Source organism: Onychomys torridus, chromosome 1 (genome assembly GCF_903995425.1).
Source record: "Onychomys torridus chromosome 1, mOncTor1.1, whole genome shotgun sequence".
Taxonomy (NCBI): Eukaryota; Metazoa; Chordata; class Mammalia; order Rodentia; family Cricetidae; genus Onychomys; species Onychomys torridus.
This window is the reverse complement of record NC_050443.1, coordinates 98,266,309-98,291,476: the sequence shown is the minus strand read 5'-3', so window position 1 is coordinate 98,291,476 and position 25,168 is coordinate 98,266,309. Positions and strand designations below refer to the sequence as shown.

The window sequence follows — 25,168 nt, the reverse complement described above, 5'->3', positions numbered from 1 at the left end:
TTTATGAGAAAGTGTGAGAGCTCAATGCTTACGAAACAAAGATGTAACACAAAGTCACCTGCCAAGATACGAAAGTCATCAAGGAAAAGGATTATTGCTTCATTGTTCCACACGTCCACTGAACAATGGAAAGACAACTACAAGAAACAAACAAAACAAACCTTGAAATGGGTACATGTCTGCTCTTCCATACCTTTATATCAATTCATTAAAACACTGGAGAATAGCAATATAAGTGTGAGCAAGCTGCAGATCCATTTTCACAGTGGAGATATAAAATATAAATGTAAAATATCACTATTTGTGAAGCTTCTGCATGTCTCACAAACTACAGTGTTAAACAACTGCTTGTTTAATGCCTTCATATACAATGTTCTGTACCAAACATCTGGTCAGTTCACAACATGCCCCTTTCCTCATAGCCATGGAGAGCATGGCATAGTAACTATGAACCTAGGATCTGAGTTCAGACAGCAACTCTTCAACATGCTGCATGCATGTAATTCTGAGCAAAATAATTAACCCAAGGCTCCTTATCATCTGTAAGTCAGGAAATGGTAGTACTTACCTTACAAGGACTTCCCCCTGCCCTTGGGGTTAACTGCTACTATGGGACACTGAGGACTATTCATCACATTTGTTTAATTGTGATAAAACATATATTGCATAAAATTCACCAGTATGAGTGGTTTTTAGTGCTTGGTTTAAGGGTATCAATCATATTGTCGCACAGCCAACACCACCATTCATAACATTTTCATCTTCAAGAATCAAACTCTGACGCTTTAAATGATAGCTCGCCATCTCCTCCATGCCCTGGCAGGTATAATTCAGGGCAATCAATGTGATTGTGCCTCCCCCTGAGGCTGGCAAAGAATGGTTGCTCAGGAAGGAACTTCAGATAATTGTCAATGGATTAACCTTGAAGAATATTTTATACTAAATGAAATAACCCAATCACAAAGTGCCAAATGCGAAAGAAGATATAAATACAAGAATCTGAGGAAAACTAAATAAAGATAAATGCAAAGATACGTGCATACAGACACATAATCAAGCAGATAGGACATGAGACCCAAACAAGGAGGACACGACTAGACATGTCGACACAAAGAGGGATATCTCATGTGCCTCGACCCTAGTCAAGGAAGCTCGCAAGGTCTCAGCTCTAGACTACAGGCAACGAAAAGAATGTGGAGAGCAGGAGAGAGTCTTCTCCAGGGAAGAGCCCTTAAGTTGGTTATTCAATACCGAATGGTCAGCCCTGAATCATATACATGCAAGTAACATTATTATACAAACTAAGTTATGTTCATATATATATATATATATATATATATATATATATATATATATAATATACATATATAAAGATATGTAAATATATTTAATATTTTATATATATATATAATTAAATAAAGGCCAAAGATTTAAGAGAGAGTGGAGCAAGGACATGGGAAGGGTTGGAGAAGGGAAGGGGGAATGATAGAAAATGGAAGAAAATGAAGTATCTTTAAGGAAACAAGCATTCAGAAAGTAGAAAAGCAGAAAGCAGGGAGGCCAGAGGACATAACAAACATACATGCATTTGTTTATTGCTTGTTTGAGATGGGGTCTTGCTATGCAGCCCAGGCTAGCCGAGATCATGTGATCCTCCTGCCTCTGATTCCCCCAAGTACTGGTGCTACAGGGGTGTGCCACCACATTTCTAACTGCTGGAGGTTGAAACTATTAGTCATGAAATGAATATTCTTAAACAACATCCTTCAGAAATTAAGGTCTAAAATAAAGAATTTCACAGCTAGTAGGTTTGATCTGAAAGAATTAGTAAAGGAAGCCCTTTGGAGAAAAAAATAAATGATATCAGGAGATATGAGCCATCAGAATGAAAACTGCCTGGGAAGGGTGAGGATTCCTAGAGCCACATGGCTAGTGAGACTGACCATATCTGTGAGCTCTGAGTTTGATTGGGAGACCCTGTCTCAAAGAATAAGGTGAACAAGCAATTGAGGGAGAGCCTCATCAACTTCAGTCCTTAACACACATGCAAATATAAACTTGTACTCACATACATGTGAACACACCTACAGAAATACATGTCACACATGCACACATACCACACAAACATACACGTAAGAAAACAGAAAAGAAACTGAGACCAAAATAAGATGATTCAAATTATTATCATTATTATTATTATTATTATTAATTTCAAGACAGGGTTTCTCTGTGTAGCCCAGGTAGGCTGTCCTGGAACTCACTCTGTAGACCAGGCTGGCCTTGAACTCACAGAGATCCGTCTGCCTCTGCCTCCCTGAGTGCTGGAATTAAAGGCAGGCACCACCATCACCCAGTTGATTCAAATTAGTGGCTGACTGTGGTGCCTATTAGCATACCAAAGAGCATGCTGGCCTCCAGGCTCCCTCAGCAACACAAAAACCAAGCTCTTCCTACCGCCTCCCCTACACTAGACTTCTCCAACTCCTGGTCGTCCCTCCCCTTACTACCCTGCTAGTTTGGCTACACTCTCTTTGCTTTCCTCTCCCTGCTCCCCCCCCCCCCACGCTCCCTCTGTTCCATGCTCTCCCTTTATTTAGCTCTCTTCTCTGTTACTGCTTCTTAGTGCCCAGGTCCAGTCGGCTAGCCATGTCTACTTCTTTCTGTCTCTGCTCTGGACTCTTCAGATGCCTTTGGCTATTCTATCCCTCATATCTACAAATGAGGAACTGCAGTGTAGTTCCTCAACATGACAGATACATCATAATCAATAAAGAAAGACTGACCTATAACCTCCTCGGCTGTCTGCATCACCCCTCCCACTCAGCATTCGCATGGAAGGCTAACTACAGCGCCTGGGCAGACAAGAAATAAGTTCAAGAAGAATAGGGGGAGAAAGAAGACAAAAAAAAAGAGGGGAAAGATGAACAGGACACAGAGAAGACGGGGAAGAAACCAAAGTCATTGAAACTGTAAAGGAAAACAATAAATCTTCCCTTCTTCAGGGATGTTACACTCAGTATTCCATACAGAAAAGCCCCAATGAACCCACAAATGAAAGTGCTAGATCAAGCTAATAAGCTCAGCCAAGTTGAAGGAAACAAGATCAACATATGAAAATCCTTGTTTCTATACACTTAGTAATGAACAATCTTTAAAACCCAATTCCATTTATAAGAGCATCCAAAAGTAAAATAGTAAAAATAAATTAAGGAAGTATAGGACTTGTACACAGAAAATCTAAAATGTGGCTTTAAAAAAGGAAAGAAGGGAAGAGAAGAAAAAAAAGCTAAGGCCTAAAGAAACAAAAGAGTGCCCTGTATTCGAAGACTAAAAGACCCACTGTATGATAGAAACACCTCCCAAGTTGATCTTCAGCTCAAAACTCAACTACCTTGAAGAGGCTGGTCCTAAAATTCATATGGAATTCTAAGGAATACTGCATAGACAAACCGTGTTTGAAAGGAATCAAGTTGGAAGTCCCACACTTCATAATATCAACAGATCTGCAGAATGTAAATCATCACAACGGAACAAAACTGAGAAAAGCACAGGCAGAGCAGGGAAACCTCCATGCACCATGGTTGACAGACATCATGCTTGCTCACCCACCAGGAAAACGACCCAAGTTTCAACAAGTGTGCCTAACTAATGATCCCAGTGCAAAGGAGTGAAACTAGATGTGAATCTCGTGCCATACACAAACGATCAGTGACATGATGTGGAGGCAAAAGCAAACACTTGGAGTCAACAGAAGTCTCGAATCATCACTAACAACGATGCACTCTGGAACAAAGAGTGGAAGGAGGCACTGCCCAAACACATCCTGAACATACAGAGTAACCCTTACCACAACATACAACCCAACTAAATAATGGGCAATAAACCCTAAACAGACATTTCTACAAAGAAACCCTACAGGTAGCCAATGTACTAAGAGATCCACACATTATTACTACAGGAAAATGAAAACTACAAGCTCAATGGGTTCCTGCTTCACATGCCACACATTATATATTCTATATCAAAACCAAAATAGAAAATAATGTGTGCCAAGAAGGTAGAAAATTGGAACCTTTACCCACTGGTGGGAATGGGGCAGCCCATATTGGAAAACAGATGGGTAGTTTGCTTCTCAAAAAGCCAAATGTCCAGTTTCCACATGACTCTCCAATTTCACTCCTAGAAAACTAAGTAAGCCTGCTCTGGGATGGTCTGTATGTCAAATGTGTTGCTCTGATTGGTTAAAATAAATAAAGTGCTGATTGGCCAGTAGCCAGGCAGGAAGGATGAGGTAGGCAGGACAAGGAGAAGAGAATTCTGAGAAGTGAAGGCTGGACGCAGGGCTGCCGCCATGACAAGAAAGATGTAAGGTACTGGTAAGCCACGAGCCACGTGGCAAAGTATAGACTAATAGAAATGGACTAAATATAAGAGTAAGAGCTAGACAATGATAGGCCTGAGCTAATGGACAAGCAGTTTAAATAATATACATGTCTGTATGTTTATTTTATAAGTGGGCTACTGGACTGCTGGGGCTTAGTGGGACCTGGAGAGAAGCTCTCCAACTACATATGCCTATACCTTGTCCCTCCTCCCTCCGCCAAAAAAAAAAAAAAAAATGTACAGGACCAGTGAGATGGCTTAGCAGGTGAGGTGAGGGTGCTCACTGTCAAGGTTGATGATCTGAGTTTGAGCCCTGGGACCCCCATTGTGGAAGGAGAGAACTTACTCCCACAAATTGTCCTCTGGCCTCCACACATGTGCACACACACTAAATAAATAAATGTAAAATAAGACATATAAATGTTCACGATGTCAGCATAACCCAAAAGACCATTAACTGATAACAAATACATACACTGTAATGATTCTCCACAATGGAGTCTCATTTGCCCATAAGGTAAGGAGTGATGCATGGCACCTGTTACAACAGGTGGGAACCTTGAAAACAGTATGCTAAGCAAAACATATGATTCCATTCATATAAAATGTGCAGACTCCACTAATTCAGATAGAAAAAAAAAACAGCAATTGTCAGGGGCAGCAGGGAGGAGGCAATGGATAGCAACTGCTTAGTAAGTGCAAGATTTTTGAGGGGGAGTGATGAAACGTTCTGGAATTAGTGAAGACATTATGAGTGTGGTGAAGGGCACTCAAAAATATGCTTAAGCTTGTGTTGTGCTACTGTAATATTTTAATACATAGAACCATGAGATTGATAAAGGATTATTTCTAATTATAGATGAGCTATAGCAGTCAAGTGACTTGCCGCAAATCAGGTTAAGGCTAAAGCTGATCCTGGGTCCCAAACCCTTCCCTCTAGCCCCTAAACTGTGAAAATTGTCCATGTCAAAATGGAGTCATGCTATGTGGGATGGTCCATGATGTTAATCACAGACTAGGTAGGCTGAGGCAAGAGGACTTTAAAGTTGAGGACAGCTTTGGCTACATAGTGAGTACAAAGCCAGGCAAGTCTAAAGGTCAACAAGACCCTGAATAATAATAATAATAATAATAATAATAATAATAATAATAATAGTAATAGTAATACGACGGGAGGGAAGGGGAGAGGAGAGGAGGGGAGGGGAGGGGGGAGTCACAAACAAACCAGCCAAACTGGTAAGAATCAGGAGGTTAAAAGGGGAAAGCGTGCTACACACATTGCACACATGCCTATCATAAAACTTTATCCCAAGAATGTTTAAAGGCCCTTTTCTTCTGTTTGCTTTTGGAGACAGGATCTTGCTATGTAGCCCTGTTTGCCCTCAAACTTGCTATTCTCCTGCCTCAGCCTCCGGAATACGTGGATTACTTCCGCACAGTTGCTCCTGTCGCCACTTGGGAGGGAAGTCAGCCGGGACATCTTGCCCGTCAGTCTCCTTAGTGAACTGCAACAAACCCCTGTCAGCCCCAGGCTCTGTTTCAAACCCCAGCACAACGGACTTCTTTAGAAGTGCCCATCTCCACCTCCTTGGAGATGGATGTGCCTCCTGTGCACAGGATACACAGCCCAGACTCCTAACTCTTTAGACTGTCACTCCTCTCTTTTAGGCTGGCAACACACATCCACAAAGAAATTCGTTCCCGTCCCGATGGGTGTGTGTGGAGGGAGCCACGTTGGACTCCAGGGGCGCCGAAGGGCAGCTGCAGAACAGGTCCACGACACACACCTCTCAGACCCCACAACAAGCGCCTCCACGGCCACGAGGGGACGCGCGTCGCCCGGGCACCGCTCCTCCTCTCAACGCTCTAGCCAACCGCCTGGCGGCGCGGACCGGTCCGGAGCGACAGGCGCGCGCAGTGGGAACGGGGACGCGCGCGGAAGGAGGCGCCTGGGGGTCGCCCGCGCATGCGCCCTGGAGCCTTCCCCACTCCGCAGGGTTCCGCTGGCGCGCTGCTCCTCCACAACCCGAGAGTAGTAAATAAAGCCAGCGAGATGGTTGGGGCGACTGCAGAACTCAGAAGCCCACATAAAATATTTTCAATCTTTTTGAAGCAAAAGCAAATGTTTAAGGAGCTGTCCTAGAGTCCAAAGCAAAGAGAAACTCCGTTATTCTGATTTCTACTTTTTTTTTTTTTTTGATATTTTGTCTAGTGTTGTTCTCCTTTGGTTAATTTTTTATTTTTTTAAGTTTTACTATTTTATTTTAATTTTTTCTTGAGTATTGACTCTTATTTACTGAGTGTGTCCAGTAAATTTTGTTGAGTCAATGTTGCTGCAGCCTGGGGACCACTCTGCCCTGCTGTCGCTTTTAGCGTGTTGGCAGCAGTCTAGGGAAGGGCAAGCGACCCACTCTTTCCTAGATCTGCAGGTGGTCAGCAGAGAATTTCCCCAGGCCTCGGGAGAGGGCAGGGGAGAGACACAGCAGCTTCCCTACATTACTAGTGAGTTAATTAATAGCCTTTCTCTCAAGTCATTACTACACTCAATAGTTGTATTCTATTATTAATAATAATAAAAATTAAAGCTGGCTCTGGTGGTGCACACCTGCTGTCCTAGCACCTGGGAAGTGGAGGCAGGAGCATGGGGAGTTCAAGGCCAGCGTTGGCTAGGTAAGGATTTTGAAGCCAGTCTGGCCTAGGCGAGATGCTATTTCAAAACGAAAGGAGGAGCAGGAGGCAGGACAGTTGTTCAGAGTTCTTACTGCTCTTCCAGAGGACCCATTGTTTCGTTCATAGCACCCATGTATGGTGACTGCTTACAGCGGCCTGTAACCTCCACTTCCAGGAGATCGGATGCCCTGTTTTGCCCTCCTTGGAAACCTGCACACACACACACACACACACACACACACACACACACGTGTACACACACCTACACACATACACACATGTCTACACACACACGTCTACACACGTACACACACGTACACACACGTACACACACGTGTACACACACGGCTACACACACGGCTATACACGTGTACACACACATGCACACTCGTGTACACACATGTACACACATACACACACGTGTACACACACATGTACACACACGTCTACACACACACGTCTACACACACACACACACGCGCCCGCGCACACACACCACTGAAGCCTAATTCCTGCGGACTCTGTGGACGGCCTTGGACAGATCCCAGGTCCTAAAATAATAAGGCTACCAACAGCACCTCCAGGCCTCAGCTGCTCTTGGTGCAGTCAAATGAGAAGCGCTTGCTGCTGCTGTTATTGGCTTCTTTGCTCCTTCCTGACACCTTAGCACCCTGGGGTAGAATAGTCCCTTTTCTTTGAATTCCCGAAAGCACCTCCTCCACCACTGGTTGAGGGCTAGGCATCAGGACGCCATCGACGGTGGAGGGGTAGCTGTCATGGTCGTGGCTGATTTCCTTCCAGTTTATGCGTGTTGTCTGTTCTTCAAATACAACATGAACTTAAACAAACAAACAACCCATTTGGCTCTTTATGTGACTGAGTTACTCTTGCCTGAGACTTCAAGGTGAAGGTTGTTTTGTTTAACTTGAGTCAACTGTGTGCTTAAAACACGGGCTAATGTCTAGGTGTGGCTGTGGGAGAGAGATTGGGAATAGAAGAAACTCCAGAAGGAGTTAAAAGTATGACATAACCCTCCAAGCCCCTTTTCACCAGAGCAAGCACTAAGAGCGCCCTGTCATCTCTCCTGTCTTTCTCACAATACCAGCCCCAGTGGAGCTGGTGTGGAGGGACAACGGTGGAACCCCAAAGTCCTCTCCACACACACCGTGTGCCCAAGGATTTGGCGACGGCTAATTACAGGAGTGGGAACAGTAGATTCAAGAATTATCACTGCAGCCTGCTGCCTTGATTCCAATCTGGGGAGAAGTGTCCGGGAACCCTAGGAGTTGGGGTGGGCGGCGGGGGCGGGGCCGGGCCCAAGGGGCGGGGCGATGCTGCTCCGCCCCGGGAAGCCTGCCCTGCGCTGCTGCGCTGGCTGTGCGCTCATTTAGGGTTCAGATCCGGGAGGTGGAGTGAGTCTCCGGCCCGGGTTCGAAGGCAGGTGGCGAGATGAGGCGTGCGCCGGCGTTTCTGAGCGCAGCCGAGGTGCAGGACCACCTCCGCAGCTCCAGCCTCCTCATCCCGCCTTTGGAGACCGCTCTGGCCAACTTCTCCAGAGGTCCCGCTGGAGGGGTCATGCAGCCGGTGCGCACGGTGGTACCGGTGGCCAAGCACCGGGGGTGAGTGAAGAAGGGACCAGGAGGAGATGGGAGAAAGGACTTCGAAAGAAAGACGAGGAGGAACACCAAGGGAAGAGGTGGGAGAAGGGAGGAGAGGTCTTGCTTGATCTCTGTTAATGACAGCTGCTGCTTAAGGAGCACTACCCTCCGGCCCTGTGCCAAGAGGTCGCTTTACAGGTGCCACCTGCTGTAATTCAGCTCGCCCGCGGTCCTTACTTAGCAGGGGAGGAGGTAATGAGGTAGTCACTCTGCTAGCTGAAAACTGCGACTCAGAGAGGGAAAGTGATTTACTGAAGCTTACACAGCTGAGAAGTGGCAGGGCGGTGATGGCTTTCTGGTCCAGAGCCAGGCTGGAAGTCCTGCCCCAGAGAAGGGCAGAAGGGCAGAGGAATGAGGGCAGAGGGAGTGGCGTGCCAGCAGTGATGGAGGAAGGCAGATGAATGAGACTTTATAGATCACTTAGCATTGACTGGAAGGAGTTGAAACCTCTCTCTCTCTCTCTCTCTCTCTCTCTCTCTCTCTCTCTCTCTCTCTCTCTCAGCTTCCTGGGAGTCATGCCAGCCTACAGTGCTGCTGAGGATGCACTTACCACCAAGTTAGTCACCTTCTACGAGGGCCACAGCAACACATCCACTGTTCCCTCCCACCAGGCTTCAGTGCTTCTCTTTGATCCCAGCAATGGCTCCCTGCTGGCGGTGAGCAACTTTTTCTCCCTTGGGGCAGAATGGGTAGAGCAAGTCCCCCCTGGAGGAGAGAGTGTCCCTTAGGCCCAGAATTAAGCCTAAAAGCTAGTTCTCCGTGAGAAGTAACATATGGAGAACGCAAAGGTGACCTATGGCAGCATCTGTTTCTAGGACTGTTTTGAGCCCACAGCGGCTGCAAGTGTGTGGCTATGGAAATAACAATCCTGTTATTCGTGTGTGTGTGTGTGTGTGTGTGTGTGTGTGTGTGTGTTCTTGTCACACACTCAGACACTCCAAACACACGGCTTGAACTAAAGCAGTAGCTGAGGAAAGATTTTTTCACTGACCCCCGCCCCAGAGGACTATCCCCTAGCCTGTGGTGTCTTTCTGACATCTGTTCTTAGCAAGGTATGAAAAGAGCAGTATCTCACATTGTGTGTGTGTGTGTGTGTGTGTGTGTGTGTGTGTGAGAGAGAGAGAGAGAGAGAGAGAGAGAGAGAGAGAGAGAGAGAGATCTACACATTACCTGTATAATTAAAACCAGCCAGGAAGTACATTGTTCCCCCACTTTGGAGACTAGGAAAGAGTGAGTCACAGCCACTGTGCTTAACTTACCCTCCTACCAAGCAAGGCTGGCCTTCAAACCTCTTCTATCTAAGACAATGGTGTATCCAGTCCTAGACTATGTTCTACTGCCCTGTTCTGTCTGTCTGTTTGCTGTGTCCCAGGCCAGCCTCACACACATGATCTTCCTGCCTCAGCCTGCCAAGTGGTAAGTGTGAACAAGGTGCTTCCCCTTTAATTTTTGTTGAGGTCCCTGAGACTCAGGTTAGTAGAGATCCTTGGCTTGAGGTCAGATAGCTGGTAAGTGAAGATCACTCCTAGATCCATCTGACTAACACTGGTGTGATACTCTAACTCTTAGAGGACTTCAAGCAGGCTCTCAGACCCCCAACCCCTTTCCTTCTCTGAATGTCTGAATCCCTGAGGAGTCTAGCCAGACTAGCTCTTCTTTCCCGCCCTGTGCTCACCTGGTGGCAGTGGCATCTATGCTGCCTATGACAATGAAGTCCCACTTCTGGAATCTCTACCTTTCGTACTAGATGGCAGGGCTTTGGGGCTTTGCTGAATGCTCCATAGCTGCCGGATTCAGCTTCTTGCCTGTAAACTGAGAATAATAATGAATAATAACACTTCCTTTTTGAGAGTCAGTTAAGATGAGTGAGAGGGTGGCGGTTATTGTTAGCCAGGCAAAATGTTCAGCCCTCCTTGGGCATCAGAACCTCCTGGGGAGCCTTGGAAACCAAGATTAGCTTGATCCCACCCTGAGGGACTCAATTTTCTTGGTTCTCCTTGTGCCAGGAATGGGTCCCAAGACCTTGACCACTGAGCTGCATACCCCAAGCCAGAGAGTCAGCCCGAGTCATTCTGAAGGCCATGGGTTCTGGGAATAGTGTCTTTCCAAAGTTCCTGAGATGTGAAGGGATAATAAGTTTATCCTGAAGTTTTACCTTGGCTTGGAGATCTGAGAACCCCAGGGCAAGAACACAAGAGGGGTGATGCTCCAGTGCTTCCTGTACACAGTGGCTTCCCTGTATGCAGATGTGTTTAGCGCTTGCTCTCAGTACCCTCTGCCCTGTTGGCATCCTCTTTGTTTTTGCAGGTGAAGAGTCCAATGCATAGAGATTAGTGTTCAAAGCTGCAGGGCTCCTAAGTGGAGGAATCATATCTGAGCTGACCCCAAGTCTCATATTCACTGTAGCTCTACAGAGCTGCCCGGAGCTGCTCCTCTGGGTTGCAGTCCTAGGAGGGCACCTTCCTCACTGTCTTTCCTTCCTCCAAGGTCATGGATGGAAATGTCATAACTGCAAAGAGAACAGCAGCCGTGTCTGCCATCGCCACGAAGGTAAGACCAGTGGCTGCACTGTGCTAGCCAGGTTAGATCTGGAGAGGGGAGGAGTGCAGAACATACTGCTGCCTCTGTTCACAGCTGGAACTCTGCATACCAGATATGAGTTATTAAGAGAGCACAGTAATTTACAAAGTTATGATTGTGTGCCACATAATTACAAATACCTCCAATGCACAATTCTCTATCTTCCTATCTCCAAAAGTAAAGTGGAAAGTGATTTGACTTTTTAAAAAATTAAATGGCTCTTTAATGTATTATATACTAATTACTAATAAATGTTACTACATGTTTAACTATTCATAATTTTTTATTAATTAGTAAATAATTGGTAGTTTGTTGAAAAAAATTATACCCTTCAAAGCCCACACATTGTATGTTAGAAAAATGAAATGAAACAAAATTTAAAATATTGGCATGGAAGTGACTTTTTATTTTTTGAAATGGGGTCTCACTACGTTGCCCAGGCTAGACTTGAGTATTTAGCTTCAGATGGCTCACTTGCCGCAGTCTCCCACATAGCTAAGTCTACAGGTACACATCGCTGTTTCTGACTAGAGAGAAGACATTTTCAGAAGTGACCTCTTTGATGGGGTGACATTTCAGAGAGGACTGGAATCAGCAAGTGAAGCTCTGGAGGACCACACTAGCAGAAGGCCAAGCAAGTGGCGCTGGTGATGCCCTCAGCAGTATGCAGGCACCCCGTGAGAAGACAGAGGGTTTGTAGAGGATATAGTTAAGGAAAGGAACTTTAGAAGAGGGTATTCATCTGGGATAATGGTGCACAACTACAATCCCAGCAGTTGGAGATGAGGCAGGAGGATCACCATGAGTTATAGGACAGCCTGGACTACATAATGAGACCATATCTCAAAAGAGTAAGTGGAGGAAAATGGGATTCTGTGGGAATGATTGCAATATGGTTTTGTTTTTGTTTTTGTCATTAAGAAGGACAAGGGCTTAGAATACTGGTTTTCCTAGGTATAACAGAAGTGCCATGGCCCAAGGGAGGGTTGGCATGGCAACTCAGGTGTTTAGATTATTTAGAAGGTGGATGGCTCCTGAGTAATGACACCTAAGGTTAACCTGTTCTCCACAAGCATGTGCACACATGTGTACACACACACACACACACACACACACACACACACACACACACACACACACAGAGTGTCTATCTCATAGAGTCCTTGCTCAGACCAAATGAGATCATGAGAGTTGAGAACTGGCACACAGTAGGTCCTCAGTGATGGCTCCTTCCTCTGCAGAGGGCAAATGGGAAGGAAGTGGCATCTCTATGGTGCCCACCAGCTCTTGAGGGTAGCTGAAGCTTCCTGGCCACCTGATGTTCGGCTGTTTTGTTTTCACCTGCTGACCTTTGCCACCCTGTCCTCTCTCAGTTTTTGAAACCCCCAAACAGTGACGTGCTGTGCATCCTTGGGGCTGGAGTCCAGGCATACAGTCATTATGAGATCTTCACAGAACAGTTCTCCTTCAAGGAGGTGAGTGAGGGTGGGATCTGGGGAGGGAAGAGATGGGCCAGGGATCTCTGGGTACTACCCAACACAGGCAAACAGCAGGGTGAGTCCAGTGTAGATCACCTTTGCCTTTATGACTTCCCCATGGAGGTGAGAACTGGGATGCCTGACCACCTCTTTTCAGACTCATGGCTCACAGGACACACACCTGGGATGCCACCAGCCACCCAAGTGATTCTGTGACACTCCTTGGGTATCAGCGGCACTTCCAGCCCCTCCCCATGCATCTCCTAAAAGTCTCTGAGAGGCTTTCAGAATTTAGGGCTGTGGATCCAGAATCAGATCAAGGCCTGATGAGCAGAGGACACAGCTTCCTTCTGCTGCTGTCAGCGGATCTTGCCACCTCCCACCTGCTGGCAATGTTTGATGATTTTTTTTCATTTTAATGTATGCCTATGAGAGCGGTGAAGTGATGCAAAGTGTGCATTTTTATGATAAAAATAATCCTGCTGTCTCGAGAAATATAGATTGTGAAGAAGAAGCAAAAAAGAACCATTTACCTGTTTGCAAAAACTGGCAAGTAGTTTGCAGGCTCCTCTCATGTGCATCTTACAGCAGCTTTCACCTTGTTACATAGTGTGTATCCCACGTTTTCGTCAATGGTTCCAATATCACTGTTGCTGATTATCTAAATTTTGCATCATTTTTGCACAGTTTTCTATCAGAAAAGATGACATAGCAGTGACTTATTACTGGGTGTGTTGACTCATTCACCCTACTTGGTGAGCTTAGATGCAATGTTAATTTTTCTGTTTCCCATATTTCCTGATTTCTTTGGGCCTTATTTTCAGTTGAAGACTAGCAGCCTCTGACCCAGACACTGAAATTCGTTAGTAAACTCACAAGAGTGCTGCTCTTGATGCTGCCAGCATCCATCTACCTCCAGCCCAGCACCTGCCAGGAGTCTGTGGCTTTCATAATTGGTCTTTTTATTAGCTATCCCATTCACCTAAAATATGTTTGCTTTTTGATCCTTCCCTATACTTCATTGATCAAGCTCCTCCATGACAGGACTCTTTTCATGAGTCTTGTATCTGCTGAAACTCCAATGCAGGGCTTCAAACATAGACTAAGTTCTTTGTCTTTGCCCAGTTATCATTTCCATTTCACAGATGTGGAAACTGAGGCTAAATAGGGGAATCAACGCAGGGATAGTATAACACAAAGGAAGAGTTGGTGCCAAGCCTGCATGGCTCCAGACCCTTCTCTGTAATCATTAAGCCATCAAGGCAGTGTCCTGGCCTAAGCCTGGGAAGTATCCACTTTCTTTAAAGGAGAGGCCATTTTTATTTGTCTGGGCAGATATCCATTCAGATTAATGCTGTGTTCTTGATCAAATGTCCGTTCTTTAAAGACACCTTTGTCACCCCCTCAGAGCAGTGTGGGTTGGTGTGGCATACAAAGTGAAGAAGTGCATCAGTGTGTCCCTTTTGTTATCCACTCTAAGGTGAGAATATGGAACCGCACTAGGGAAAACGCAGAGAAGTTTGCAAGCACAGTGCAAGGAGATGTCCATGTCTGTTCATCGGTGCAGGAAGCTGTGACAGGTGCTGATGTCATCATCACAGTCACCATGGCAACAGAGCCCATTTTATTTGGTGAATGGGTGAAGCCGGGGGCTCACATCAATGGTAAGTAGAAAGGCTTCATGTTCGAAAACTGGACCCAGGCTCCGTTTGTAAAAGTGCTTTCTCCATCATACAGAATGCTCAAATCTTTTAGTTTTTCTCTGAGTCAGGTTCTCATTATACATCTTGACTAGCTTTAAACTTGCTATCCTCCTGCCTCAGTCTCTTGAGTGTTTAGATTATAGCTGTCCTGAATTCTGTCGTGTGTGCGTGCATCTGCATGTGAACCCTTAAGTGTTTGTAGTGTATGTATGTGTGTGTGTGTTGATGTTGGATGTTCTACAGTTACTCTCCATCTTATTTTTGAGACATGTTTCTCACAGCATCCAATACTCACTAATTAGCTAGACTGGCTGGCTAGAGAACTGCAGGGACCACCTATTTCTGTCTAGTGCCCACCCACCCCACAGTGTCACAGATATGAATAACCATAACCACAGTTTTTACATGGATGCTGGGTATATAATTCCACAGCAAGTACTTTACTGTTTGATCTATCTCCCCAACCCTCTCAATTGTGATATATAAATATTGCATGTGTATATAATATATATGTTACATGTTTACAATGTATATATGTTATATTTATAGTCACATAATCCTTACAGCAACCTTTTAAGATAAGAGACAATGATTATTATAACTCCTAGTTTATAGGTGAGTAAACCAAGGCAGGGAGACATTCAGTAATTTTCAAGAGTCAGAGATTCTTGGGGACAAAGTTGGGTTTGAACTGAGGTTAGTCTGTCCTCAGAGCTGGCTCTGGGCTCTTGAACAGTACTCAATATTATCTTCCAATAAGAAGTCTGGCTTCAATTGCCAGGCAGCCAGCCAGCCAAGGATTGAGGATAGTAGCAGTGCTCTATCATGTAATGACAAGGTGTCATCTCAGAAGCTGAGCGCTCTGCACACATAGGCAGATGAGCAGGCAGGAGTCAAGTCAAGAGATTGTGTGTTCATTCATAAATGTTTAGTGGCTCTACTCCATGTGACAGCCATTGTTCTAGCTGCTGGGGGGATGCCACAGTGAATGGAGCATCTGAGGTCATGGCTTTCCTCTTGGCTTTAGTCTGCTTGTGAGGAGGCTGTGTAACAAACGGGACACTGTAAGAGCCTCACAGTGGAAGCAGAAGGGGGAAGTTGAGGTAGATGCTTTTGATCCATTTACCAGAAAAGCTGCCTGGGGAGGTGACTTGGGGCTGTGACCCAAATGATAAGGAAGAGCAAGTCATGTCAAGGACTGAAGAGAGGATGCTCCAGGCAGACAGAAGATGACAAGCAAGGTCTCTGAGGTGGAGTGAACACAGCAATTTGAGGACTAGAACGAAGTGAAGTCAAGGTCTCAGTCTGCAGGGAACTGATGCCATGATACAAGTCCAGGAAGAAGCTAAGAGGGGGCTTAGTTGGCAGGTAAAAGGTGGATCGAGGTGTGCTTCTTGGAATCAAAACTGTTTGGAAGAACTTGAGGAATCCAGAGGGACAGCTCTTGGTGAAATGTGTTCCCAAGGGCAGAACTGAAGCTGCATCTGACTGACTTGGTTTTTATTTTGTTTTTAAACTTAACACAACCAGTGGTAATCCATTCAAGGTTAGGCTGGTCCTCTGCTTAAAGTCTTGCAAGAATGAAATCTGTGTTCACTGGGCTATAACCTCATCTAGTATCAAAGGTCCTCTTCCAGGCTCTTGTGGTAGCAGGGTCCAGCCCCATATGCTATAGACAGAGGACCTGTTTCTGGAGGTTACTTTTAGTTCCTAAGCACCTTCCACCAACCTCAAAGCCAGCTACAATGAGTTCTTTAAATTCATTGTCTGTCTGTCTATCTATCTATCTATCTATCTATCTATCTATCTATCTACATATATATCATCTAGCTATATACATGTATACATATATGTCATCTATTTATCTATCTACATATATATCATCTAGCTATATACATGTATACATAAATGTCATCTACCTATCCATCTATCTACATATCTATTTCAATATCTATATATTTCTAGAAGGGGACAGCCTGATATGGAGTCAAGATACTTCTTTTTGTGTTCCCTTGACCTAGGGACAAAGTTTCTTTGTGTGTTCACAGATCCTCAAATATGCTTTATTAAAGTGTGTCCCAGTGAAGACAGTGAAACACCAACGACATATTTTAGTTGTTTATAGCCCTGCTAAAGGGCAGACCTGGCTCTAACCTCCCCCACACATCACACTTCTTTACTCCTAGACCCACATCCCATTCATTTTATCAGCAAGTCTTCTAAGATCTTCACTCTTTCTAGCCCCGCTGAAGCAAGGCCAAGTTCTGATCTGGGTCAGACTGCTGATTTGCTGTTTGGTCCATTTGCATCTGCCTTAGTGGCCTCACACAGCCCTTGGAGAATTCATCCTGCTGGACGCAGGGGCTGTCTGTAACAAGCAGGGAAGGGGGCAGCCCCAGAAACTGGGAGCTTTTCCCACCACCTTATGATTTATTTACAAGCTTCTTTAGTGAGTACTTTTGTTCTGTAGAGTCCCCCACCAACAGCCTTCAAGATGAGCATTGTTACACTGCTCTCTGGAAATCAGAGCTCATAATGACAGGAAAGAGAACAAAGGACATGGATAGCACTCTAAGGAGGCACATAAATGCTGCCTTGTATTTGGATAAAATTTTATAATATTTCAAAGACTACCTAGCTACCCTGGCGCTGGCTCCAGCCAGCAGGCTGCTTGGTTTGGATGCCAGAGTAATGAGAAATAGCATATGCAAATAGATTTCCTGTTCCTCTTCATAAAGAGTGGGGATAGAGGGCAGTCTGGTAACAGAGGATATGCACTCATACATAATAGCCATTAGCTGGAGCTGGATATGACTGTCCCCTGGAGAAATACGTGCTCTCTTCTGTGTGACCAGGACTACAATATTTCCAGTCCCTCTGTTGGCTTTGTTCCTATTTATTTCTTCCTAGCTCAGCAGGCATTTGGTTACAGCCTGTGCATTATCCTATGTCCTTGTAACAGGAGACATGATACAATGGATTCACTGCTCCTGTCTGCAGAAGGACAAGGTCAATGATCAAGGCCTAATAGCCCATTTGTGTTTTGTGGGGTGTTTAGTTTGTTTTTTTTCTTCCTTCTCCTAACTCCTCCTTTTCATCCCCCTTATCCTCCTCTTCTGGTTCTTATTCTTTTAAAAAACATGTGTGCACACATGCATGACCCCCCCCCCCCCACACACACACACATGGAAGTCAGAGGACAAACTCAGCTACTATCAGTTCTTGGCTCCCACTTTGTTTGAGACAGCATCTCTTGCTGTTCACCAAGCTAACAGGCCTCAGAGGTTCCAGGGACTCTCCTGTTTCTGCCTCCCACTGGCTCGCAGATGTGCACTCTTGCTTTCCACTTCCTGCAGATTGTGGAGCGTTCAATTCAGGTGGTCACATTTGCATGCTATGTGCTTTACTCACAGGCTCATTCCCCATCATCAGTCTTCTTTTTGTCAAGACCATCTCAAGTCCAGGTGTTTTCTCTTCTCCCCCTTCTGCCAGTACTGGGAATTGATCTTAAGGGCTCACACATGCGGGCCAGATGCTGTGCCAGAGCTACAGTTACAGCCCTCCCAAATGTCTTTTTCTTATGGCTTCTTTTTCTTTGTGGCCTTAACACTGGGCTCTTTGTCATGACTACAGAAAAGAACAGTTTCAGGTGAGGAACAGGAACAACGAGGAGCAAACCAACTGAAGATAAGGAGCAGTGGGTCTCGGTTGTGTGGCTTCTGCAATTAGCTGTCACTCCTGGGAAGAGGAGACCCTTGAGTGAAAGCCTGGGGCTCTCTCTGACCCAGATTCACTGATGACTTGGGTAGCAGGCCCCTTCACTCTTCATAGCTTCAATGTGTGCATCTATGAATGGAATCAGACACTGAAGACTATGTGAGGTCCATAAATAGCACATATGGAAAATATAACATGGACAGCATTTGCCTTATAAATGAGTGCTGTGCTGGAGAGATAGCTCAGCAGTTAGGAGTGTGTACTGCTCTTGCAGAGGATCTGAGTTCTAAAGAGCATCTGATCTCTGACCTACTCAGGCACCTGCACTCACATGCACATACCCACACCAGACAGACAGGCAAACACACACACACACACACACACACACACACACACACACACACACATTTAAAATAATGAAAGTAAATCTTTTTTAAAAAACACAATGAGTGCTGCTAAGTGACCTTAAAATCTTGCAGGAATAAAGTAGGGTATGAGATAGAAAAGGAGAGCTTTGGAGATGGCTCAGTTCATAAAGGGATCACTGTGAGCATCAGAGCCTGAGCTTAATCCCCAGGCATGGAAGTGTGCACTTGTAATCTCAGTGCTGGGAAAGTAGAGATGGAAAAATCTCCACTGGGGCTCACTAGCCAGTCAGCTTGGCCTGACAGCAAGCTTTGTGTCCCAGTGAGGGGCTCTGTCTCACAAAACAAGATAGACAGTCATCTTAAAGACCAACACCCTCAATCTCTGACCTTCAGATGCACCTGTAGATATATGCTCATGCATCTGCACACACACACACACACACACACACACACACACACACACACACACACACAATTTTTAAAACAATAAGGAAAAATTGTAGGTGTTCCTTTTAACAAGTCTTCTATCTTGCTGATTGGGAAGAGCTTGGTCTAAGAGATGAGAAGGAATTCTGGTCTAAATATCCCAACTGGTCCCCCGCTCAACTCTTTCTGTTAATGTGTCCTAGGATTTTCCTGGGCTCAGAGTCTGTTTTGCTATCTTGTAGCTGTTGGAGCCAGCAGACCTGACTGGCGAGAACTGGATGACGAGCTCATGAAGCAAGCGGTGCTGTATGTGGACTCCCGGGAGGCTGCCCTGAAGGAGTCAGGGGACGTTCTGTTGTCAGGGGTGAGCCACTCATGGGCAGAACATGGACTGGCCCTGGCCTGGTTCCCAGGGTTTCAGTACTTTCCCCTCTGGACCTTGGTCATCTTACCTTCTGGCGAGGAAGACATTTCTAAACATCTTGCAGCACTTTTTAATCCCATTCTAGAAAAACATAGCCATATGGCTATGACATGTGTCTTCTTGTCCTTCTGCTTGGAGGGAGAGGTTTTGTTTTTGTTTTTGTTTTTGTTTTTTTTTATTCCAGTTTGTTGTGCGATCAGGCATTGGGATGGGAAGTCTGTTGCAGCCTGGAAACCTTTCAGTTTGACAGCACAGTAAGACTGTGCAACCCCTGGCTGCCTATGACCACTTATAATCGGGATATGGAAGCAAGAAGAGGCTGCCAAAGTACATGGTCAGATAATAGCGCACCAACTTCTTCACAGACGGAGTCTTGGCAGGCAGCCCCCAAACACAATGATCTCTGTGTCCATGGAATCAAAAACATAAGTGCTTCCCCAAAAGGATACCAGTGGGCAGATGCTTCCTAACACCATCCAGTTCACAGATGGCCTTTTCAAAAATTACTTTTATTCTCTCCCATTCAGGAAGGCCTGTGCTGGCCTGGGATGGTGGCTTCAGCCCTAGTTAGCATGCATTTGTTTCACAGGCTGACATCTTCGCTGAGCTTGGAGAAGTGATATCAGGAGTGAAGCCTGCACACTGTGAGAAGACCACGGTGTTCAAATCCTTGGGTAAGACCCACAGATTGCTCCCTGGGCACAAATACAACCAGAGCACAAGGCAGGTGAAAGGAGAAACAAATGGGTCACCAGGCTCTGGGTATGAATGCTTGGGAAACCATCGCAGAGCCCATCATTTGGATCAATCATTTATATGTTTGGGTGGAGTAGGTAAGCCTGTGAACTCTGGAGTTGGGCAGTCCTGGATTAGATTCCTTCTATAGCATGCACTGGATATGTGACCTTAGGCAAGTGATCAGATGTCTCAGAGCCATAGTTTATTCACCACCTGTTACCTTGAGTTCTTGTGGTATCAGTGAGCTATACAAGGAAAAACGTGCACACAGCCAGTGTACTAAATCACTCAGGTTAGACATAAATGGATCCAGAAGTTGATATTCCTCAGAGGAAGAGAGCAGGGAACAAAATTGTTAACAGCTAGAGGGAAGTGACAGAGGCACCTGACCTTAAGGAGATTGAGACAGAAGTATCCAGCTTTTCATTCCCCTCTCCCTTCCCCTCCCCTCCCACTGATGCTAATGGCAGGCAATCATGAGGAGTTCCAAACTACATGGAGAAGTATGGGTGGGAACTCAACAGAGGATGGGCTCACAGGGGAAAGTCTGCCTTTGGATTAACTCTCTCATTCTGCCGTGTTTAAAGAAACCCATGTCTATGGGAAAATTTGTAAATTATAAATGGTTAGTAAAGGGATATTACCAGGGCTCCTCACCTTCCATACTTCTTCATACTGAGCAGCAGAACCTTTAATGTTTGTTACAGTTTTAAGAGTACTCTGGATGGCTGGGCATGGTGGCGCACACCTTTAATCTCAGCACTAGGGAGGCAGATCTCTGTGAGTTCAAGACTAGTCTGATCTACATAGCAAGTTCTAGTACATCCAGCACTATATAAAGAGACCCTCTCTCAACACACACACACACACACACACACACACACACACACACACACACACAGAGAGAGAGAGAGAGAGAGAGAGAGAGAGAGAGAGAGAGAGAGATGAATGTTGACCAGTAGTGAAGCCACTACAGTGAAACAGTATTTGTTAGACATGACAGGACTGTTGCACACCTGAGCTCACAGTGCTCTGACCCTTGCACAAGACCTACAAGATCAAGCCAACCAAAAGCATCGATGGGGAATAGAGCTCATTAAGTCTCACCCCTAGATTAGAAGCTATTGGCAACTGATGGCAGACTGGGTGTTGAAGAGTCAGTTTTTGTCACAGTTGTGGCCCTTGAGAGACTGCCATGTACATACAAGTAGCACTAAAGGTGCTTAGTTTTCAAAAAAAAATAATGCAGGAAGTTTGGAGGGAAAAGTGTTGGGGGATGGGAAGGCAAGGAAAAGGAGAGAGGATTTGATCAGCTACCTGTAGTTGTATGAGCCATGAGCTACAAATAGTGTCTACATTGTTAAATGATTGGGATAAGGTAAAGAAAGGATAGCTTTCAAGACACATAAGAATGATGGGAGAGATTGGAGAGACGAGGTGACTTAGTCAGGAAAATGATTGTCAGACAAGCAGGATAGGCTGAGTTTACCCATGTAAAATGCCAGATGTGGCAGCACATGGTTGAGCTGGTAATTCTGGTGTTGTGGAGGCAGAAACAGGAAAATCCCCCTGGGGTTCACTGTCCAGCTAGTCTAGCTGAATCAGTGATCCTGTCTCAGAACAAGATGAAAGACAAGTAAGATGAAGAACAATTTAGTTGAAGAAGATAGCTAACATAGCCTACGGCCATCAACTACACAGACAGGGGAAGGGGATGGAGTGTGTTGTGGGGGGGAATTCAAGTTGTAGTGTCCATAAATAAAATCTTATCAAAACACAGACAGACTCATTTGCTTACCTGCGACCTATGGGTACTTTCCCACTATGAGGGCAGAACTGAACCAAACAGAGACCATATTGACTTACAGAGATTATACTATTCACTGAGCCTCTACTGAAACATTGCTGACCTCTGAACTAGACCTTGGAGGTATTATAAAATGTGGGTATTTCTTGCTTAGTATCATATTTCTTTTTTTGACCAGCCCTTTGTATACTGAGTCTGAGTGGACCTTTGGGTAGCAGTTGCTATTATCCATATGGGCTTTAGCAGTATCCCCACACAGAGTATCAGAAGACAGCCAGGGTTCTTTGGGGTCAAGTTGTTCTGGAAGAAGTGAATCAAATTTCTGTGCATTACAGGGATGGCAGTGGAAGACTTGGTGGCAGCCAAACTAGTGTATGACTCCTGGTCGTCTGGCAAGTGAGAGGAAGGAGCTGTGCACTGAACCCCGTTACAGCTCAAAGGCTGTCTCACAATGTCTGGGTCAAATGAGGGATCCTAGTCCCCGTGAACTGCAGTGATTTTCATCTTGAAGTGCTGACATCCCTACTCGTGTTTGTAGTTGGGTAGTTAAACCAGGTAACTATTTCTTCTGTTACAAGGTGATGTCATCATTGCCTACTCTTGATCTCACTAGCTTTGTATGTCTCTGAAATAAAGCATTTCCATTTCTTCAGTTGTGTCCTTTGATAATGTCCTGTGAAAAGAAATGAAGGGGTCAAATGCTCACTCAGTCCTTAGAGGAGGTAGAATAATATTTTCTTCATTTTAATTGAGTAGAACTTACCATAAAACGTGTGTGTGTGTGTGTGTGTGTGTGTGTGTGTGTGTGTGTGTGTGTGTGCGTGCGCGTTACCATGCTAGGAATCAGACCCAGAGACTCACACATGCTAGGCAAACACATTTCCACTAAACTATATCCCTAGTATAGCTTATGACTTTAAGGGGTATTATTCAATGGGTTTGGGTGAGGTTTGCACAACCAAGTCCAGAATGATCCCATCCCCTGAAGAAACCTGGTTCTCACAGAATCATTGTCTGCTTCTTCCCAGTCTCTGGTTTATGCTACTACTGATTTGCCTCTTCAAGAAATGTCACATACATCCAATCACATGTTACATAGCTTTATGTATCTATTTTAAATGTTTAAAGAAACACAAATAAGGAGGCTCCTTTGGTCAAAGGTAGCAGAAACCACAACATCATGTGATTCACTTGAATCTAGTGATCAGTGGTAAAAACAATCCATTGGTTCCTTATAACTGAGAGGCCAGTGGCTCCATAAAGAGAACATGAACATGTCTCATGACCAATAGATTAAAAAAAGAAAAGTATCAGGAGTCTCCTATTTAGGTTCATTTCCCCAATATGACCAATGAACTCTCCTTACTATGTAAGTTGTGATAGGATATGGAGACAGTGTCTCGGGTGGTTTCTAGGGAACAAGAGGGGATCCAGGCATCTACAAAGATGATATGAGACAGAGGCAGGCTCAGAATTCCTTCCTGTGACACTGCTCTTGTGCCCATTGTTGAAGACAAGTACAGTGTTAGTCCATAACCAAACACAGTATTTGTAAACAACCACCCCCTAATGTAACATACCCAATAACACATATGCTTCCTGAATCCACTCACGGAAGGGATGAGTGAGTTCATCACCTTTGAGCATCTGTACCATGCATGGAACCTCCTGAAGTAACTCAGATGTGAATGGGAAATCAGCTGGCCAAAAAAGCTATTCTAATATTACACATACAGTCAATGGTAAATTCTACCTGGTGGGAGTCTGGCTATAGAATTCCGATAAAACTTAGCTATGGGTTAGGAGTGGTTTCAATTTGAGATTGCCTTTTAACAATTGTCAGCATTTTAAAAAAATGCAAGATTTTGGAGTGAGGATCTGTATGCATTGCTGGTAGGAAGTGAACTATGGAAACCAGGGTGGCAGCATCTCCAAAAACTGAAAACAGAGCTCTCATGTGACCCAGCTATCCCAGTCAACATATCCCACAGACCTGCACATCCACAGTATTGCTGTACTGTTCACAATAGCCAGGAAATTGGACCAGCTAAGATGTCCATTAACAGATGAATGGAAAAAGAAAATGCAGTGCATTACACAATGGAATCTTATTCAACTGTAAAGAATGAAATTAATATATTTTCAGGAATCAAGGATTGTTAAGCAAATTAAGCCTCACTCAGAAAGACTAGTATCCCATAGTTTCTTCTCATATGCACAATCTAAATGTGTGTGTGTGTATGAGAGAGAGAGAGAAGTTTAAAGAGGTATAGAATGAAGAGTGAGGAACAATAGAGTAAAATGGAATATACGTGTGTGTAACTATTACACACAAATTTATACATTGTGTAAAATATAGAGATTATGTAACGATCATGTAGCTGCTTCCTCTGAATTGAAACATTTCCTGTTGGAGGGAGGAGAGAGTCTCAGAAGATTCAAGAAGCTATAGAGAACTTGCCAGGCTCAGGAAGCTTATGAAAATTATAAGATTCACAAGACCCCTCCCAAGCTTGTAAAAGCAGTTGCTCTGGAGAAAAGGTTCTTCTTGGTGGAGCTGCCTGAACTTAAGGCAGGGAGCTCCCAGGATGTGAGTCATCGCTCAGGGTAGAATTGTTTCTTTGGTCTGTCATTGGTGCCCTCTCCCGAGGGGAATAGACATTTGTTCATGATTAAGAAAGAACGGTTTGTTTTAATTTATCACTTCAGAGGCTTTGCTTGGAAACCTGTGGCAAGGTGATCCATTAGAAGCATGTGGCAGGGGAAACTTAGGGTGGCTGGAAAGGAAAGAAAGGGAGTATTTGAATCTCAATACCCACTTCAAGGGTGTGCCTCAATGACCTAACTTCCTTCTACTATGCTCTGCTTGGGGGATGGATGTCTACCTCTTCCTGATGGCTCCACAGGCAGATGACAAAGCCATTCCCATCTGAGTCTTTGGGCTACATCTAAGATCTACGCTATAACATGCACTGACCTAGGGAGCAGCACCACTGATACACACTAACGAAGTGAAGGCATGGATGGCAAGCATGGATATGTAAAGTTAACTTACGTCATCAATCTTCCTGAAAGCTGTACTTTTTCCTCTCCCTTTTTAAATCTCAGAAGGCACTTGACCCTTAGACTGTGAAATGGGACAGGCATTATTTTCCTGAATCCCTCTTGCTCTCTCTCCCTTTACTACCCTCTTGTTTACACTTATCAGCCTAGGCT

General features: G+C 44.9%; 1 protein-coding gene across 1 annotated transcript; it reads left to right on the top strand.

The window, feature by feature from the left end:
- The first annotated feature begins 8,399 nt into the window (after positions 1-8,399).
- On the top strand, positions 8,400-22,604 carry Crym (crystallin mu). The gene is made up of 8 exons (XM_036179738.1): positions 8,400-8,672; positions 9,214-9,367; positions 11,199-11,261; positions 12,665-12,766; positions 14,250-14,433; positions 19,226-19,347; positions 19,997-20,081; positions 22,288-22,604. The coding sequence occupies exons 1-8, from the start codon at positions 8,503-8,505 to the stop codon at positions 22,350-22,352; spliced, it is 945 nt and encodes a 314-aa protein (XP_036035631.1). The 5' UTR covers positions 8,400-8,502; the 3' UTR covers positions 22,353-22,604.
- The last annotated feature ends 2,564 nt before the right edge of the window (positions 22,605-25,168 follow it).

Coding starts and splice junctions, on each gene's coding strand:
- Crym (XM_036179738.1), top strand. CDS start 8,503: ATGAGGCGTGCGCCGGCGTTTCTGAGCGCAGCCGAGGTGCAGGACCAC. Junction 8,673..9,213: donor CCGGTGGCCAAGCACCGGGG/GTGAGTGAAGAA, acceptor TCTCTCTCTCAG/CTTCCTGGGAGTCATGCCAG. Junction 9,368..11,198: donor GCAATGGCTCCCTGCTGGCG/GTGAGCAACTTT, acceptor CCTTCCTCCAAG/GTCATGGATGGAAATGTCAT.